The following is a 19,633-nucleotide window of genomic DNA, read 5'->3' as shown; positions in this document are numbered from 1 at the left end:
CCCCTGGTGCTCCGTGCACAACATAGCGATTAGTCGGTAGGTCATTTGGTCGACCTGCCATAACAGTCCCTTAGGCTTTTATATAGATAATTTTGGGATAGGTAATATCCTAGAACAAATGGTATACCTGGTGCAAAAGCAGGTTCTGCTTTCTCTGCAACAGAAGTGATTTCACTTCTGAGCAAGCCCGTGCTTGAGATCAAGTTCACCTCCATTCAAGTCCATCTCGGCAGCACAGTGGGGAGGGTGGGCACTTGCCACTTGTTAATTTGCTTTCAATCTCTTAACAAGAATGAGGACATGCTCTATAAAATATTCAGAAACCAGAGACAATTAATAGCTTAGAATCAAGACGAATAGAGAACATTCAAAGATTTCTCCCAGAATAATTGTCCTTTCAGCTGCAGATTCACCGACGAGAAGGGGAAACAATTTTCTTTTCCAATGAAACGTCCTTTCACCAATTGACTTGTGTTTAGAGTGATACACACAGGAATTAGATTATTTCTTTTCCGAGGTCGTTCGATGTCTTTCCATCCAAAACAAGCTTTTTCACAAAGGTGTGCTCTCCATGTGAGGAAAAGCACCTGTGCGTGCGATGTCTTCGCATGTTGTTGGCACGCCCAGATGTTCCCTTAACACAATGTCGAAAGCTCCCGAGAGTCTCCAGCTGGGACAGAGAGTGCTCCAGCGAGCGTGGTAATTATTCAGTGCTGCCTTCGCCAAGTGTCACCTGAGCGGCTCTCCCTCTGGGGGTGTTAAACCCTGAGATCATTCCCGGCAGTGGGGAGGCGAGGTGGGCCGAGGGAGCTCGCTAACTCGGCAGCAGCTCCTACATGAACAGGGCACCCGCGGGCACCTGCCACCTCGCTTTGAACAATAAACACTTCAGAATGGCTCCACGGGGGGATGGCGCGCAGTCAGCACTTCACGTCAGCTGGATCTTCCCGCAAACATCGGAGCCCCTGCCACCCCAGGGCTTCCAGGTGGAAAGAGACAAACAAAAGACAAGAGAAACCTCTCAGAACAGAAGCAAGCTGTGCCTCAGTCTCCCAGATTATATACTAGATGTTCTTGCTCTCCAGGGGCAACTAATTCTGCAACTGCACTTTACTAAAAAGTGTATGTGTCAACTCTGAATTTCTTCAAGGGAAAAAACTGAGATATGGTCAGCTTTGCTTGGGGGGAGGATGGGGAGCAGGGGGAGAAACAGCATCTGAAAAACCCTACTGGCCTGTAGTCACGCCACTGCTGCCCGGGAGAGGTGACCAATCCTTGCTGTATGAGCCTGCACTCCAAACCGAAAGGACAAAGAGAAGCTTCCAGAAGTGAAGTAAATTAAGAAAATGTATATGTTAGAGCGAATCTCAGGAGGCCTATTCAAATGAGCAACACCTTGCCAGCCTCTTGATTATTGACGGACAGCCTTCCTCCTGGTGAGCGGCTGAGACAACAGTGCAGCATTTTGACAAGCTACCCCCTGGTGTCAGGGGCTGGCTGTGGGCAGATGCCCTCTCTCCCTCAGCCCTGAGTAGTTAATTAAGAATGAGGCTTCCGCCCAGCCGGGTGTGGCTCGGCGGTAGAGTGTTGACCTAGGAACCAAGAGGTCACTGGTTCGATTCCCGGTCAGGGCATATGCCCGGGTTTCGGGTTTGATCCCCAGTGGGGGGCATGCAGGAGGCACCAATCAATGATTCTCTCTCATCATTGATGTTTCTATCTCTCCCTCTCCCTCTCCCTTCCTCTCTGAAATCAATAAAAATATTAAAAAAAAAAAAAAGAACAAGGCTTCCTCTGTGGAAGGAGGCTTGGCTTGGGTGGTGAACACACAATACATACACAGGTGATGTGTCATACAATTGCACACCTGAAACCTATATAATTTTATTAACCAATGTCACCCCAATAAATTCAATTTTTAAAAGAAAGAAAAAAAAAAGAAGTAGGCTAACTGCCCATAGAATGGTAATACTTCGCCTTTTTAGAAATCGACAGGGTTTAGAAGATCTGAGTGTGACCCCTGAGTCTTCTACTGGACCAGTCAGGCAGATGCCCACCTTTTAAGATGGGAATAGCGCCCTGCCCGGGTAGTTGGTTAGAGCGTCATCCCGATACATCAGGTTGGCAGTTCGATCCTCAGTCAGGGCACATACAAGTATCAACCAATGAATGCATAAATAAGTGAAAAAGTGAAACAACAAATCATTCTCTCCCTCCCTCTCTCTCTTCCTCTTTCTAAATCAATAAATAAAAATTTAAACAATAACAGCCCCAAGTTTCTATAATCACTGAGTGGCTTAAATGAGCCTGTATTTGCAAAATGCTTAGTACAGTGACTTCCATGTAGTAAGGACTCAGTAAATGCTAGTGATTGTTGTCAGTGGTGGATAGCCCTGCAAGAGCGGAGTTTCTCAATCAAATAACTGGACCTGAAAGCTCTGTGTGGAGGACTGTCGGTGAGTGAGGGTCTAGCAGCATCTCTGGCCCCTCTGCCCACCAAGTGCCCCCTGCCAGAGTTGTGACAGGCACAATTGTCTCCAGACCTTGTCGAATGTCCCTGGGAGCCATCCCCCCGGTGAGACCCAGTGTTCTGTACCTCAGCACCACTCTGAGTGATGCTGCTAACTGCAGTCAGTCACTTCACCCACTTGCTTTGAGCAATTATTAGAAGTTGTATTGGACACATTGTCAGTGCTTTTTTTAAACCACATCCATTCCCCTCAGATGGCATCAGTACCCCTTCTTGACCTGGGAGGGCCACCCCATTCAATTCACACCCTGTGGGCTTTGCATACAGTGCTCAGTGCGGTGCCTGACACGTTGTGAATGTAATGGTCAGCATAGGGCAGGAATACCAGTGTCTCTTCTATAGGCTGATGGTGTGCGGTCAGCCCACAGCTCCTAGCAGCCACCAGGTGGAGCCAGAGGGAAGCCATCCTAGAAGAAACAGGGCTGAGAGATGACACCTAGGGTGGTCATTGACCCTGAATGCAGCCAAGCCTGAAGTCATCCCTGCTCCTTGGGCTTTGGGCTATGCAAGCCAATGAATTTCTTTCCTGCTCTTGTCAGTTTGGGTTGATACAACTGCCTACTCGGTGCCAGCCTTAAGACACGTGTTTGTCCATGTAGCTTTACCAATTTCCATGGCAATCTTGTGAATATGTGTTACATTATACCCATGTTCCAGGTGGCCAATGGAAGCTCAGGAAGTTAGATGACTCACTCCAGTTCCCACAGCCAGTATGCAGTAGAATTATAATTTAATTAGTTTTGTCTGACTCCCAGTCCAGTTTATCACACGTGCCCACGGTCCGTCTTGGTGGGTGGAATGGGGCCACTGTACAGGATGAACACTCAGCTCCATCCACAGAGGCTGATGAGGAGCAGAAGTCTGCCCAAGGCCATTCCCCGTGTTCCCAGCAGACATAGTGTAAAGTCTTCGCGGAAGCATGTTGGACATGTGAAAACGACTCGCCTCGAGGGACTTAACGCCTCTTCATTTAGTGCAGGGAGACAGGGAGGAAATTATGTTACTTAACATGAAACTGCCTTGTTTTGAACACATCTAAAAATAGCCAAGGAAAAAATTATCTTCACTAATAAAGCAAGGCAGATATGAAACCTTCACGCTTGGGGGGACCAGGGATGATCTCATTATCCAGAGCATCTTAGACTATAAAAATTCATCTTCATTTTAGTTTCAGGCAAAATGTAAAACAGCAATAGTACCTTGTGCTTAACACTGTCTGCATCCTGCAAAGCCAGTCCTGCTCCCAGGGGAATCGTAATAAAATATCAGAGCTGCTACTTAGAGAAGCCCAGCACCTTCTAGGCCATCTGCATGCACTTCTGCTTTCACCTTGCAAGGAAGTTACTCCTTGGATAAACTTACAGGGGAAGGTGAACTCTCTGCCCAAGGTCAACGGTCATAAAGACCAGAGATTAGCATCCAGGTCTCTCTGACTCCTGAGCCAGGGTTCCTTAACAACACCACGCTGGCTGAGAAGTGAGTAAGATCTCAAGAACACAATCCCAATACTTGTCCTTCGTCTTGAGTTTGCACAGCCTCTCCAGCATGGTATGAATAAGAATGCTGCTCAAGATCACAGGCATCCGAAACCCCTTCACTATATGAGACTCAAGGCTCCGTGGAAGGGGTTATAGGTTAAAACCACCGAAGTGCTGGAGTTCCTGGAGGAAATACCCAAAAGGTCAGACCATGATGAAACCAAAGACATGGAGTAAAACTCTTTCATTTTCCAAGAGAGCGCTTCATAAGTTTCCGTCAAAGGTCACTGGGTAATTGTGAAATGTATGTCTCCAATACATCCACACTTGTACCCAGCACTTCTTCCACCTGAACTATTTTAGTATCTCACACTTCTTCACCTGTGCCCTGCATCCTGTTGTTTATGAATGAGGAACATGATTTCACACACACACACACACACACACACACCTGCTTAAAAACAGCTCTGGTTTCTGCATGACTTAGAAGAAATATAAGTCTTTAGAATAATCTTAGAACCTTAGAAATTCAACCAGATTTCAATCTGAATATATTGAGGAGTAGTAAAACCTAGAACATTAAGATCATTTCAAAAAGAAGTTTCAATTACTCACGAGATACTATGAAAGTTTGCTAAGGTTTCAAAAGCTTCAGAAATTATGATAAAAAGGCATACACTTTTCCTATTCCTGTTTCCTACAGACAGTGAATCAAAGAACAACTGAGAAATATTCGTGTTAGAATCAGTGCTGCCTGAGATGGGCCCCAAATGTCCCAATTGATGCAGAATTCTCCCGTGCGCCAATGTAAGTAACAGCGGGGAGAGTATGGGTTTATGGCCAATAGGAACGCCTATTATAAAATATGTTACACCTTGATTTCACTGGTTAGGATGAGTATATAGGTAACATCTGAGACCCAAACAGGAAAATACACCCACCTTCTCAAACAAATTCTTAATTTCCTAAATAGAGGTTTTCCCATGAGGATGATAAGTAAGTAATTCTAGCAAAGGAAGAACATTGCTCTGAAGATTAAAGTTTTATTTTCTAAGGTGAGGACCTTTGCCATCCCTGGGAGAGTCACTAGCTTGTTTATAGCATTTCAATACCATAGGTGAAATTGTACTCCACCTGACAGGCCCTTTCAGAATTTGAAAATAAATGGACCGAGAAGAGCAGTATGGGAGAGGGGGATCTTACAACTTTCTAGAATGGCTGTACGAGCACCGAATTGGTCCTATTTCTGAAAAGCAATTTTTAAATACTTGGGCTTTGTTTGCAATGAATTAACGGAGCAACTTGAGTGGAGCATTACTGTCACAGACTCCGGTGGATCAGCGTCTCGGGTGGTCAGAAATTCTGTGTTTACTCTCCTTATCTCAAATATATCTCTGTCCACTCTGATGCACCATTTTTGATGTTGTTGTTTGTTTTTAGTTACATTTGTATGTTTTATTTTGTCTCCCTTTTTATTTTATTTTAAAATGTTAACACAATTTTTTTAGGTCATAAGCTGTTTCCAACTTTAGTGCAATGCCAGGCCATATTCAGAAGGACTTGTGTTTCTTAAAATTCAGTCATTCACAATTCTAACTTGTAAAACTGCATGCAGTGTGTCAAAAATAGAGCCTACATTTGATGGAGGAAAGGGGGTGGGGGGGAGAAGGAAAGGAACACTGAGAAGACTGATCTCTTTGTAGCTAACGATCAACCCAAACGCTAGGGCGCCATGATCTCTCTCCCTGATGAACTTGCAACAGGAAAGCGGGAAAGAGCTCCTGGGTATTGCAAGGGGCACGTTTTAGAATCAGCCTCCTCCAGGGCCAGTGCCCTGCACTGCGCTGCGAGCAGAGCAGGTGGAACTCACCAGCTGCAGCTTCCAAAGGTGCCCGCCCCTCGCCTGGCTAAGGGGCCGGTCAGCCCAGAGGAGGAAACATAAATAGAATAACAACAGGGAGGTTTTCCAGATCCAAGGAGCGTGACCAGTGAAGGACACATTTGGCCCTAGTTCAACTTCAGGCTGTGGTATGAAGTCAAACTGTGCAATGAAAATTCATAGCATATTCATAGAACATAGAAATGTCCCTGGAAAAGAAGCCATGTTTAATATATGAGAGTTTTGCAGCACACCCCCTACGGGTACGGTCTATGCAGTCCCTAAGGGGTGGTGCAAGGTGGGTCTCGTACGAAACCCAGGCCTCAGAGGACGTGCACCTGGGGAAAAACATGGAAAAGCAATGAGCACACTCACCTCCCTGCCTCAAAAGTGAACCAAGCAGCATCTCGCCCGTACCGCCGCAGGGCGCTTAGCGGCCAAGAGATGAGTTTGACTCTGGGATTCTGGACGTCCCAAAGGCAGATGTGCTCATATGTAATCTGCAAGGCACATTCGCCATGTACATCTAAGTTAGGAGATGGCATCAAATACACATTGAATCTCTCTGGGAGAAAAACAAAAGGTTAGTCTAAAATCCCCAGGAATAAAACAGCAAAGACATTGTAGGAACAAAGAGGCATTTCAACATCATTCAGGCTCACTGTCTAGCTTTTGACTGAATACTCAGGGAGATAAATCTTTCTCATCTGTTAACAGTCCCAGAAAATGATTTTCAAAATGAAGACCATGTTAAATCACATAATAATGATACAATCTGGCTGACAGCATACACTAAACACTATTTAAATGAGCACAGAGCGGTTTTTTAATTTTTTAATTTGCATAATAAAAAAATGTGTAGGCCAATAAAAGACCAAAGTGATGAAACCATTAAAAACATTTTTCACTGCCAAGCACATATTCATCATGCCCACACTTTTGTGTTCACAAAGGATGCAGGTGCGAGATAACTGTCGACTTAGAATTTTCCTAACTAGAATAAAATGGTATCCCAAACTGTTTGAATAAAACTCAACACGAACACCGTGCACTTCACAGACCAGCAGTTTTGGGAAGATGTCAATGGCTATATCTGAACTAGTTTTAACAGTGAGCTGTATTCAGCCGAATACTGGAAAGAAATATTCATTTGCTTGCTGGGATGACTATAAAAATTTAAGATTACTTTAAATACAGCTCTTGACTTATTACTGCAACCAAATTTTCATCTCTACAGGCACAATCATGGTATTTCTATTATATTTTAGAAAATTCATTAATTTAAGAATTTACTGAGTCAAAAATCTTTAAGTGAAATCTGAACATCTCTACAGCAAATACATTTTCACCTACTCATCACTGTTGATTGCGTACATCTGACAAAACAGAGTGGCACTAATAATATTGATGCCATTCTAAGTTAATTATTTTATAGTAAAGATGTCATTAGGATTTTCATATATTTTAGTTGAATTTAGTAAGTAGGAGTGTCATGACTGTGAAATATATGAATGCATCTTTTATTGAAGTTTTCTAAGTTATTTCAAACTCCCTCTAAGCAAATATTTGCTGGAACAAGTAAGCAAGACTGTCATCATTGATGAGAAAGTAAGAGAGACCGTCACCAGTGTATTTGCTTAAAGGTCCTTTTATAACTACCTTGCTTGAGAATGACAACAGCAAATATGGGTGAGAGGGACCATTTCTATCGCAATTCCTTGCAGTCATGCAAATTAATACTGTAAAGTGCCTTAACATGCCTAGCTGAGCTTCATATCACCCCCAGTACTTATCTACCAGAGAAAGTATTCTCATTCCCATTTGACAGAAGAGGAAACTGAGGCAGGGGCACTGGTACGGGAAGGTCACTCCCAGCTACAGCCCCTCTTGCATGCGGCCCGTAGCGCCAGCAGGACGCAGCCTCACAAATATAAGCGTGTGAGAAGTAAGTGCTGACCGGAGCGCCCTGAATTTCACACAACCACAGCCTGTCATGCATCCTCTCTGTGTTTGGGTTCACGTGCACCTGCCTGTGAGGCGCGGCGGGTGGGGCCTCGCAGCCTGGGCGTATCCTGACTTAGTGACCACAGAAGGAGCCTGGGCCTGCTGCATGGCCCTGGCACGTGACCGCTCTCTGCAGCTCAGCTTCCTAGTCTATGAGAGGCGCCTTCGAATTGGCCAGCACTTTCAGGTCCCCGTCAATAACGATTCCACGGGAGAGGATTATGGCAGATACGGTGCCTCCCAAGGAGTTCCAGGCTGTGACTGTGTCCTGAAGACATAGTCCCCGTCCGAAGGGAGGACATTTTTTACGGACAGTGGAGTGTGTGCCCACAGAAGGGGTCAGCCCCATTCCACCTCTGCCCTGTGCCTGGTTGAGCCAGATGACCCACGACCTCTGGGTTGCCAATCTGCCTGTTACAGGCTCAGATATTTGGAGACAAAGAAATGATTCTCACCTCCAGGCTCACACTGTAAACCAACATTGATTTATTTTTATTTTTAATTTTTTTGCTGAAGAGTCATGAATATTTTGGTCATTATTACTTATAATGATTTATTCCCAAGTTGAATGATGAGCTCAAAGAGTTGGCTCGGTGTTTTAGTAGAAGGAAAAAAAACCCCACATATTTAGGTGGGTTTAAACTTGACGAAGTATTTGTAAAGTTCAAGTTCTATTAAAAAACATTGGAAGGCTTTCAATAAAAGTGAAAAAGGCAAGGCACAAATCCATGTCACTGTTTGCCTGGACATTCTAAATACAGGACCAAAAATAGTCTGGAATCAAACACTAGCTATTGGAACTGGAGCAAGATCTTTAGCTTTTCAAAGCTTCAGTTTCCTCACCTATAAAATGGGAAATTAATAGGACCTATGTCATAGGGCTGCCGGGAAAACCAAATAATCGAATCCACCTTCCACAGAAACAGGCACAGAGCAGGCTCCCCCCAGTTGCTAGCTGATGTTATTAATGTAGATATATTCATACTATGCATCGAAAACATTAAGAAAAGAAATACACTAACATATTAACACAGGTTTTAGGTGAAATAAAAGGTTATTTTGCTTCTATATACATTTTTTATAATTCTAACAAGTTTACATAATGAAGATATGTTATGTTTTATTATATGGGACAAAACAGTTTTACAAAAGAGCAAAGCAGAGAATGTTCTGTACGTACCACTCTGCTCTCTCTCAACCCCAGTCGCCAGCAGGTCGGGCTCCCCGAGGCTGATGTCGTTGATCCGCGTCCCCACGCACTCCATCTGGAGCACCTTGCACCACTCATCAGCCTCGAGATCTGCGGGAATGCCGAAGAGGAACCGTGAGCCCAGCGCCCGCTGACCAGCTGGAAGCAGCCCGCCCTGCCGCACGAACCTGATTCACAAGCAAAGGTCTTGGAGGTGTCATCATTGAAATAAATCCCGATGGCGTGCTTCTTGGTGCTCTTGGGCAATCGAGCTACGTTCTTCACATTGTTGAGTTCTGTCACCTGGAAAATGGACAATCACAAGTTGGATCACACTCCCCAAATGGTGTCTCCCATCAACAACCCCCAACCAAGGGCAGACACAGGGAGGACCATGAGCACAGCTTGATGGTGTCATCAAAGCTCAGACTCACTCCAGTGTCATCCTTAGCACAGAGCAAGGAAGGTGAACATGTTACCTTCATTTTCTAAATGTTCTGAGGTATGTTATGTGGCAAGACTCTCCTTCCTAGAGGTAGGAAGCTAGTTTTAGTCTTTTTTATACTAGTACCTGCCAAAGACTCCACCTTTTCCACAGTTCTCATGTCCATCTCCATCACTGGGGACAGCCACTCCTAGTGAAAGCGTCTTAAACCCAGGGACCCCAGGAAGGAGAAGGAAAGCTGGTCCAGGGCATACTGAATGATCCCACTCTTTGCCATCCAGAGATGGAGCGTCAGGACTCCCAACATGCCCTCCACTCAGGTTCAAGTCCTCTGTCCAGCACAAAAAGCTGGTCTGTGAAACGTTTCCACTCTTTCTGACCTCCTGGCTTCTCTCTCTGACCTCCTAGCTTTTCCCTCTGAACTCCTAACTTCTCTCTCTGACCTCCTAGCTTCTCCTTCTGACCTCCTAGCTTCTCCCTCTGACCTCCTAGCTTCTCCCCCTGAATTCCTAGCTTCTCCCTCTGAACTCCTAGCTTCTCCCTCTGACCTCCTAGCTTCTCCCTCTGACCTCCTAGCTTCTCCCCCTGAATTCCTAGCTTCTCCCTCTGAACTCCTAGCTTCTCCCCTCTGACCTCCTAGCTTCTCCCCCTGAATTCCTAGCTTCTCCCTCTGAACTCCTAGCTTCTCCCTCTGACCTCCTAGCTTCTCCCTCTGACCTCCTAGCTCAGTGATGGAGAACCTTTAGAGCTCGGCGTGTCAGCATTTTGAAAAACCCTAATTTAACTCTGGTGCCGTGTCAAATATAGAAATTTTTTGATATTTGCAACCATAGTAAAACAAAGACATATTTTTGATATTTATTTTATGTATTTAAATGCTATTTAACAAAGAAAAATCAACCAAAAAAATGGGTTCACGTGTCACCTCTGGCACGCGTGTCATAGGTTCGCCATCACTGGCCTAGCTTCTCCCTCTGACCTTCTAGCTTCTCAGTGGTGATGGAAATTCTGAGAGCTGGGAATACTGCACTGGTATCCGCTGGCTGCTGTCAGCAGGGAAAGCTCTCCAGTTGCACACACTCTCTCCTGCCTCTCCCCCATGATTCCTCCTCCCTTTAACACATTTGTAAGCCCCTCCCCTTCTTATGTTTCCAAATGGCTGTCCCTGCTGGGATCTGTCCAGGCCCCCTGCTGCCTTCCAAGGGTGTGAGCATTGGGCTCGCCTGAAAGGAGGTTTACATGGCTTCAATTGGAGTATTTACAAGATAAACAACTCTTCCCCACTGACAAGGGTAACCCCCTTCCTTTACCTCTTTTGTGTTACACAAAAGAATGTGCTCTCATTGACCTTGCCTTCAGTCCTGTGCACCATTTCTCCCAGCTGTTACTCAAAATTCAGTAAGTGTCTGGCTCAACAAGTAGGTGAGGAGAGAAAGAAATACCCCCATGAGCGTGCTAATCTGATTATTTCATTCCTCTGCTTCTATGCCTCCACTGGCTCTCTCTATAGTATAAATGCAAATGTCTTAGCATAAAATATCATAAAGGTTGCTATGGACCAAATGTTTGTGCCTCCCCATGATTCTTATGTCAAATCCTCCCCTCCCGACCCCACCCTGCCAAGGTGCTGGTCTTAGGAGGTGGGGCCTTTGGGAAGTGCTTAGGTCTTGAGGGTGGAGGCCTCATGAATGAGGTTAGTGTCTTTATAAACCAGACCCCAGAGCACTCCCTGGTCCCTTCTGCCAAGTGAGGACACAGCAAGGACATGTCATCCATGAGCCAGAAAGCGAGTTCTCGCCAGAGAGTGTATCTGGCAGAGCCTGGACCTTGCACTTCCCAGCCTCCAGAGCTGTGAGAAAGACACATCTGTGCTGACAAACCCCCAGTGCATGACGTTCTGTCACAGCAGCCCAAACCGAGGAGATCACCAGGGTCCCCCAAAGTCCGCCAGGCCAGTCTCTTCAGTGGCTTGACACTGCCTGTCTTATTTTCCAATGACACCAAGTCATTTAGAGTTTACCAGACGGAACTGCTTATATTTGGTTCCTTCTTGTACCGCTGCCCACTACAAGCCACTACCATCCTCCCAACTACTTGTCGGTCTCTCCACTCCCATTGTAACCTCATTAATTCACTGTGAACACAGCATCTGGATGGTCTTTTCAAAATACAAGTCTGATTCAAGCATTTCTGTGCATAGAACACTTCAATGACTTCCCATGGCACATGGGACAAAGGCCCAAATCCTCCGAATGACCAAGACCCTCTGCGACCTTCCTCATAGTTATCTCCCCAGCCTCCTCTCTGACACCTTCGCCATGTGTCCTTGTCCCAGCCACCCTAGTCTCTCTTTAGTTCTGAGAAGAGACCTGATTCTCGTGGCAGAGCCTTCCCCACTCTGTCCTAACTTTGCCCCCATTCATTCTTAACTCCCAGTTACCTGCAGAGCCCTAAAGGACAACCCCACCCCATTCCCATCCCATCAGAGTCGCAGGACTCTACCATCCAATGACATCTTTGCCCTCACGCCCTCTGATGGCCACATGGGTGATGGTTTAGTGCCTGGCTTGCCTGTGGAGGGTCGGGACAGCATGTATCTGCTCACCACTATGTCCCCTGAATCTAACTCAGAGCCTGCCACACAGTGGAAACTCCGTCAGCACACGTGGACTTGAACAAAAGGACAAGCCCACCCACAGGGTGCCTCTCCAGAGTGGAGGCCCCCTCTCCAGCCTCTTCTCTCCAGGGAAATGTTACTTCTCTGTTCCCCCTGGGAAATCTGCCCTGACCTTAGTGGGAATTATTGTTCCCCTCTTGCTGCTCCCATGCACACTGCATGAAGCTGTATCTGTTATTCCAGCTCCCAGCTAGACACCAGTCACCTATCAATGACTTCCTGATGGACTCCATCAATGAAGAACAGTCACTTGAGAGTCAACATTTATAAAGCCTGGCACTGTGCTTAGACTATTCTTACATGGGATGTCTCCTTTTATTATCACCGAAATCCTATGAGGCAGCTATTATTCTCAGAATTTTCAAAATCAAGAAACTGCAGTTGAGAAAGGTCAAAGTCATGTGCCCAAGCTCACAGCTAAGGACCCAGGTTTGGAATGAGGCAAACCACCCCTGAACCCTGTGCTCCTCAGCTGCCTGGATGGATGCTAATGACTAGCTCTAAAGCTGAAGCACAGAATCCATCTCCTCCTTGAGGGCCTCTTTCTTTTCCCAGGGCGCAGGGATAAGTGTGATGTGAGTGCCCCAGGCTGTGTTCTGACCCGCCACTGAGTCATTATAAAAGAGCAATCTACCCTGACCTGAAACACAGCAACGATCTGACATGTGTCGTTTCATTACACATGCAGTAAAGGCAAAGAGGAAGAAATACGTCACCCAAAGAGTCAGGAAATGCAGGGAGAACTGCATGAGTCAAAACACAATTACCCATTCTGGAAATGGTTTTAGATAACCACCCAACATCCCCGCTCAGGGGACGTGAGTGAGTGTTCGCAGACCTGACAGGGTTCCATTTCATTTGTGGAAGGCTATTCAAGTCCTAAAGCAGCAGCTCTGTACCTAAAGCAGAGCTACATCTCAGTGAGTATGTGCATGCACAAACCCACCACCCCACCTACACACACACACACACACACACACACACACACATGCACACAAGTTCACATGCACACTCCTTGCTTTAAAAAAAAAATTGCCATCTACCGCAACCTGTGTATCTTCCTCAAAATACATGGTAAAGTGATAATTACAAGAAATGACATTTGCAGATATATTTATCTCACATAAAACTTTTATAAGATATATTTAATGCCACTGTCACTCCATTTTGTAAAGGAAAAAACCTAGACAGGACATATTTTTTAATATTCCTTTAACAAAGAAACAATTTGCTCCTAAAGAATCACTTTTAAAGCAAACACAGATTTTGATAGGGTCTCAGGGTCTCATTGAATATGGCTCCTCTATGGACTAGTGGATCCTCATTGCTACCTCCAAGAGGAGGAGCACCCAGGACCAGGGACATGCACAGTAACTCAACTCACCGGCCATTTGAAGTTCTTGTCTTTTCCTTATGTCTCAGATCAACCAGAAGTTATTTCCTGCCAAATTCAAAACTTGTTAGGAAAACTCCCCGTTGAGCCTCTGCAGTTATAGGTTTTTATGTTGTTGTTTTTTAAAATATATTTTATTGATTTTTACAGAGAGGAAGGGAGAGGGATAGAGAGTTAGAAACATCAATGAGAGAGAAGCATCGATCACCTGCCTCCTGCACACCCCCTACTGGGGATGTGCCCGCAACCAAGGTACATGCCCTTGACTGGAATCGAATCTGGGACCCTTCACTCCGCAGGCCGACACTCGATCCACTGAGCCAAACTGGTTAAGGCTGTAGTTATAGTTTTAATTTTCGTTCACAGCACAAGAGCAAGACGCACCATAAGCTCTACCTGTAGTATGATGTCTGTCATACAGATTCACAACTAAAACATAACAGCATCTAACCACCACTGTTGTAGGACCACATCCCCTCAAGAATCTCCTTGCATTCATTCATTCATTCACTCATTCATTCATCACAAATGTAAATCCATGGTTAAAAAAAACAACAACAATCCATGGGCCTAATTGTCATGGCCTCCCTCAAAGCAACTCTCATTTGCTTGGCACAAGCATGACGCTAGATTTCAATAGATACGTGGTAATGATTTGGGTCCCACGTGACGTCCCAAAGGTCACTTCCGCACAGGGCCATTTGCTAGTTGTTTCTTTTCTTGTGCGTTTGTTTGATTGTTTTTTTGCCTTTTTTGTCCATTTCACAAATGCATTTTCTAAGAAAGGCAATAAAGACAAATTTCAAGCCTCATGACCAAAATCTAAAATGTCTGAGAATTATGATTTAAGAGAAAAAAGAAAGGTTCCAAGACAGGTCTTAAGTGAGATCTAGTTACAAATGTTCACTACTAGCAGGTGAGTTCTTGCATTTAGCAGAAAACAAAGTCATTTGGTTATTAAAAATGGTATGTAGATAGGAGTTTAAATACCAGTATTTACCCTACCTTTTCATATGATCTCCATGCTAAGGCAATAGCAGACCAAGTTAGAGAAGCAAAATAACCTCTGCTATTTCCTGAGCTGCTAGTGTCTGGTTACTTCTTCAAATACATCCATGACCCCTCAATGTGTAACTTTCCTTTTTCTTTTTCAAGATATATTTAAGCTTACTGGATCCAGCTACGTGATCAAACAAGACCAGAAACATCTGTATGGCTTACTGAAAATGTCAATATTAGGGCCTTTGAAATACTTGATTTCCTAGAAAAATTGAGTGTGTACTTTCTAAAACCCAGATCAGCTTCAGGCTTAATCTAATTTTGTACATCCTGGGGCCAACACAATCCTTGGACTAATTGAAAATTCATAGAAGACAGCAGCTCTTTGAAAAATCCGCTGATAAAAAGATAATGAACATTACTAGATAGGAAGTTCTGTGATGCAAAAGGTACGTTTCAGAGCATGGAGGCAGGAAACAATCAGGTAAAGATAAGACTTGGCAAGACTGATTCTCTCCAGAACTTGGAGCTATTTCAAGACAGACCAAAGGCAAATTCTGCAGCTCACAGCAACCTCCCTTTTCTTTTCTAGACTGAATTACTTGTTCACAGGCATCCATTCCCTCTCAGCCCTTGTGACTCTTTCCTGATGAGTTTGGGCCTGGTCATGCAACTTGCTTTGGCCCACAGAATGGGAGCTGCCATGCCATGTCCGTGTAAATGTGGCCAATGTATGTAGAACTAGGTCAGATCCTCTCCTCCTGAGTGTCACCCTCCACCTCACCAACTCTGCCCTCCTTTTCGTCCTGGGTCTCTGAATGTATGGACAGATGGATCAGGACATTGACAGTTCTGTTTATTCTTTCTAATTAATTTATGCTTCACTTTTTAAAAAAACACAAAAAACTTGGATGTGTGTGTTTTTTCTCCCTTCTGCTTGTTGCTCCAGGAATTTTGTGTTCATTATTTTCTTTTCCAAATTTTTATTTTGAAGAGTTTCAAACACAGAAGAACTGAAATAATAATACTGTCCTACACCATTTTCCAGAGGTACTTATATGGATTGTGGTGTCCAGAGGGGTCCTGAAACCAGTCCCTGAGGGACAACCATACTACATACACCAAGCACCCAGAAAGGACAATTATTAACATTTTACCACCTTTCTTTTATGAGCTTTATCTCTCTATGCACATAAATATGTGGTGTCTGTGTGAGTGCCCATGCACACACGCATCCACACTTGGTTTTGGCCCAACTATCTGCAAGAAAATTGCTGGCATAGACACACGTCATCCCTACAACTTTCGCAAATATTTCTTACAAATAACAAGGTTCTTACACATCATCTCAATGTCATTGTCACAAGGAAATAAGCAAGAATTCCTTGTGTCTTCTAATTGCCATCTCATATTCAAAATCCCCTGAAAGTCCCCAAAAGTCTTTTAGAGCTGTGCCCACACCCATCCGCCACCAGCCAATGCCGGGTCCAAGGATGCTGAGTGCATTGTGTCCCTTCTTATATTGAGCCAATCTTAATTTGAAGAGTCCCCGCATTTTGCAAATGGTACCACCATTTTGAGAAGATCCTGTCAGTGAAATGTTCCATGTTCTAGCTGTGTTTGCTTGTCCTCGGTGCCCTTAATTTTTCTATCCCCTGTACTTCTTCTGAAATGGAAGTTACATTGAAAGGCTTGATGAGATTTCATATAACATTTTTGTTAAGAATGCTATGCAAGGGTCTGGTCGGTGCTGCTCAATGGTGAAAGCATCGGGCCTACCCACCTAAGGGCTCAGATTTGATTCCCGGGAACAGGGTTTGCTCCCTGTTCCCAGTTCCCAGTCGGGGCAAGTGCGGGAGGCAAGCAGTCGATGTGTCTCTCTCACATCGACATTTCTCTCTCTCTCTCTCTCTCTCTCTCTCTCTCTCTCTCTCTCTCTCTCTCTCTTTCTCTCTCTCTTCACCTCCATTCTTTCTACTCTCTCTGAAAAGCAATGGAAATAATATATCCTCAACTGAGGATTAATACACACACAGAGAGGAATGCTCTGAAGGGCTGTTGTGGGCTTGCCCTGCATCGTATCAGAGGACAGAGCACGCCTGGGCTGGTGCGGCTCAGTCCATCACTTGGCGGTAGCTGCCATATCTCTCGAGAGCAAAATAGCAGTTCTACTGATTTTTCGACGATACTATGGTATCGTGTGAATACCTTGTTCCACAACCATCTTTCAGGGAATCATCTTAGCACCCGCATCAAAGTGCTATTCTTTTCCATCCAGCTGGCTGCCAGCCTAAGCCCGCAATGTGTGACTGCCGACTCGAGGTACCTACTGACTGAGGGTACTCTTCCTGCTCCCACCCGGACTACTTTTTATGAAATAATCTGGAATCACGGATCACGAATGTTGCTAGAATCACTATTAGTATGCATTTCTTACTTCAAAATGTGTAGCCCGGCCCCAGTGGCTCTGCTGGTTGAGTGTCCCTCCTTGCAACGAAAGGTTGCCGGTTCGATTCGCGGTCCTGTTGCAAACCTGTGTTGAGAATTGGATCCCCTGCTGGGAAGCATACGGAAAGCCACCTCTCTATGTTTCTCTCTCTCTCCCTTCTTCCCCCTCAGCATGTCCTCCGGTGAGGATTAGAAAAACAGTGTTTTTAATGTGTAGCTCCTGCGTTGCGTCAGGTTACCAAGTTGGGCTATGTAGAATGCACTATGTTTAGCTGAAGTAAGTGCCCACCGTACACTCATATATTTGGGTGTCCTCATCCTTGGTTTTAACTGAGATCTGTTGATCACTGAGCTGCTGTAGACACTAATGCTTGACAAGAGCATCAGTCCCCAAGGGTATCTCAGAGGGCCAGCCAGCCACTGTCATCCCAACTGCAGGCTCCAGCTGTAGCTGGTGAGGGTCTGAAGAAAACCATGCATCTTGGCTCCATTTGGGCTTCACTTCCAGAGCCTGTTCTTTGCTTCCGAAGCTGCTGGGTGGTGTCTGCACAGCATGTTATCGGGCCTTCAACCACCCTGCCATGGCATGGAGGTATCTTCCTGCCACAGAGAGGAGAGGCAGATGGCGAAGGTGGTCCAACCACCCTCCCTGGACAAGGCGGGAAACGGCAGAAGGACGCCTTGTTGGAGGGTGCCTTTGGCTTCGGCGAGCTGATTCTGCTGGACGGCACTGCCTGAAAACACACCTGAACAAACTGCGATTCGCTTTTCTCAAGATGCGTGCCCACCGTGCGCCCCAGCACCCTCTGGGTTCCTCTAGGATAATGGTTCTCAACCTTCTGGCCCTTTAAATACAGTTCCTCATGTTGTGACCCAACCATAAAATTATTTTCATTGCTACTTCATCACTGTAATGTTGCTACTGTTATGAATCGTAATGTAAATATCTGATATGCAGGATGGTCTTAGGCGACCCCTGTGAAAGGGTCGTTCGACCGCCAAAGGGGCCGCGACCCACAGGTTGAGAACCGCTGCTCTAGGAGCAGGGCCTTCTCTCCGCAGCTGGGAGGCACACCGCTGCACAGAGTCTCCACGCGGGGCTGCTCATCTGGCGGACGGCTCGCTGGAACATCCGGAGTGTTCCTCTGAAACGCAGCCCATGGTGATGCTGTGGTCATTACACTGGAGAGACACCCGTCTCTGAAACAGAGGCAGGGCGAGTCATTGTCTCCTCAGCTTCCAGCCTCGGGGAAGTGTCTACAGGCCACCAAGCAGCCTTATTCCATGTTTCCTCTGCTTTTGCTAGAAACACTCTTCTAGATTCACCCACACTCGGCGACTCACACGTCCCGCCGTCAACGACACCAGTGCTGATCCCTCCACTGAACTCTGCCACCCTCTCGCACGGTGCTTCCGACCCTGTCCCCGCCGCCATTCCCTCCTGAGCAGGCCCGGCACACCAACCACAACCCAGCGACCTACACGTTTCCTGAGCTCTGTCTCCTCCCTAGCCGAGCAGGGGCGGGCAGCCACTGGCTTTGTTTCAACTGCATCTCTAGGGCCACGGACGGTGCCTCACGCCTCATGGTCCCTCAGTGAGCGCCTGTGGGATGAAAGCTCCTGGTCCTGCCGTCACTGCCATCACCTCCCCGCAGACAGGGAGGCCGAGGCACCGCGATGTCATTAACGTGCCCAGAGTTGGCCAATCCCCGACCCTGGCAGAAGCAGGTTCGACCCCAGGCAGGCAGACTCTTGGTCACATGCCAGATGTTGGGTGCTGAGCCTTCACACCCACCGTGTTATTTAGTTTTTCACATCCCTGTCCACGGGCACTGTTCCCTGCCCCTCGGACATGTGAGAATGTGGTGGCCTCCAGAGGTTGGCTTGTTCACACAACTGGCAAACGGGCGAACTGGGATTCACACACAGCCAACCTGACCACACCTCACCGAACCGCCGAATGAATCTGGAGACAACCTACAAAAGTGAAAGGGCCAACTTTAAAAAATGTATATGCAGAGAAGGCTTGGAGAGGCTGCCGTTGTTGAGTCAGGCCTTGTTATTCCTCAGGTGGGTCATGAAGGCCATGCAAGGATTTAGGAGAGAGAAAGACCAGTTTCCAGGCAGAAGAAACGACAAGGGCACAGTCACGGGACTGCAGTCGGGAGCAATAAAAACGTGGCGCCGTTGGGCCAGGGCCAGCTCCCGAAGAGCTGATGTGCTGCCTCCGCTAACGGGAATCATGAAGTCTGAAGGGCAAAGATTTAAAGGTTTGAAGCAGATACATGAAAGGGTCGTATCTGTGTATTAGAAAGACTATTCTGTAGGGCAGTGGTTTGAGATCGGGGGGAGATTTTTGCACCCCTCCCCTCCCCACAGGGAAATATTTAGCAATGTCTACAGACATGCTAGGCTGTCACAAGGGGGGAACTACTGGCATCAACTGGGTGGAGGCCAGAGATGCTGCTAAACATCGAATGCACAGGAGAGCTCCCCACCAAAATGTGAATGGCGCTGGGGTGAGAAGCCCTGGGAGAGAAGTGGAGAGCGGACAAGGCTGGCAGGTGCATCATGTCTCTACAGAGCGACCT

At 46.1% G+C, this 19,633-nt stretch overlaps 1 protein-coding gene across 1 annotated transcript in view; it reads right to left on the bottom strand.

The window, feature by feature from the left end:
* DOK5 (docking protein 5) overlaps positions 1 to 19,633 on the bottom strand; it is a 136,100-nt gene that overhangs the window by 38,946 nt on the left and 77,521 nt on the right. The window contains 3 exon segments of the mRNA XM_036323638.1: positions 6,263 to 6,452; positions 9,072 to 9,191; positions 9,269 to 9,383. Coding sequence (XP_036179531.1) covers positions 6,263 to 6,452; positions 9,072 to 9,191; positions 9,269 to 9,383 — 425 coding nt within the window.

This window comes from Myotis myotis, unplaced genomic scaffold, assembly GCF_014108235.1.
Source record: "Myotis myotis isolate mMyoMyo1 unplaced genomic scaffold, mMyoMyo1.p scaffold_m19_p_9, whole genome shotgun sequence".
Lineage (NCBI taxonomy): Eukaryota > Metazoa > Chordata > Mammalia > Chiroptera > Vespertilionidae > Myotis > Myotis myotis.
The sequence above is the reverse complement of the archived record's forward strand: the minus strand, read 5'-3'. Positions and strand labels throughout refer to the sequence as shown.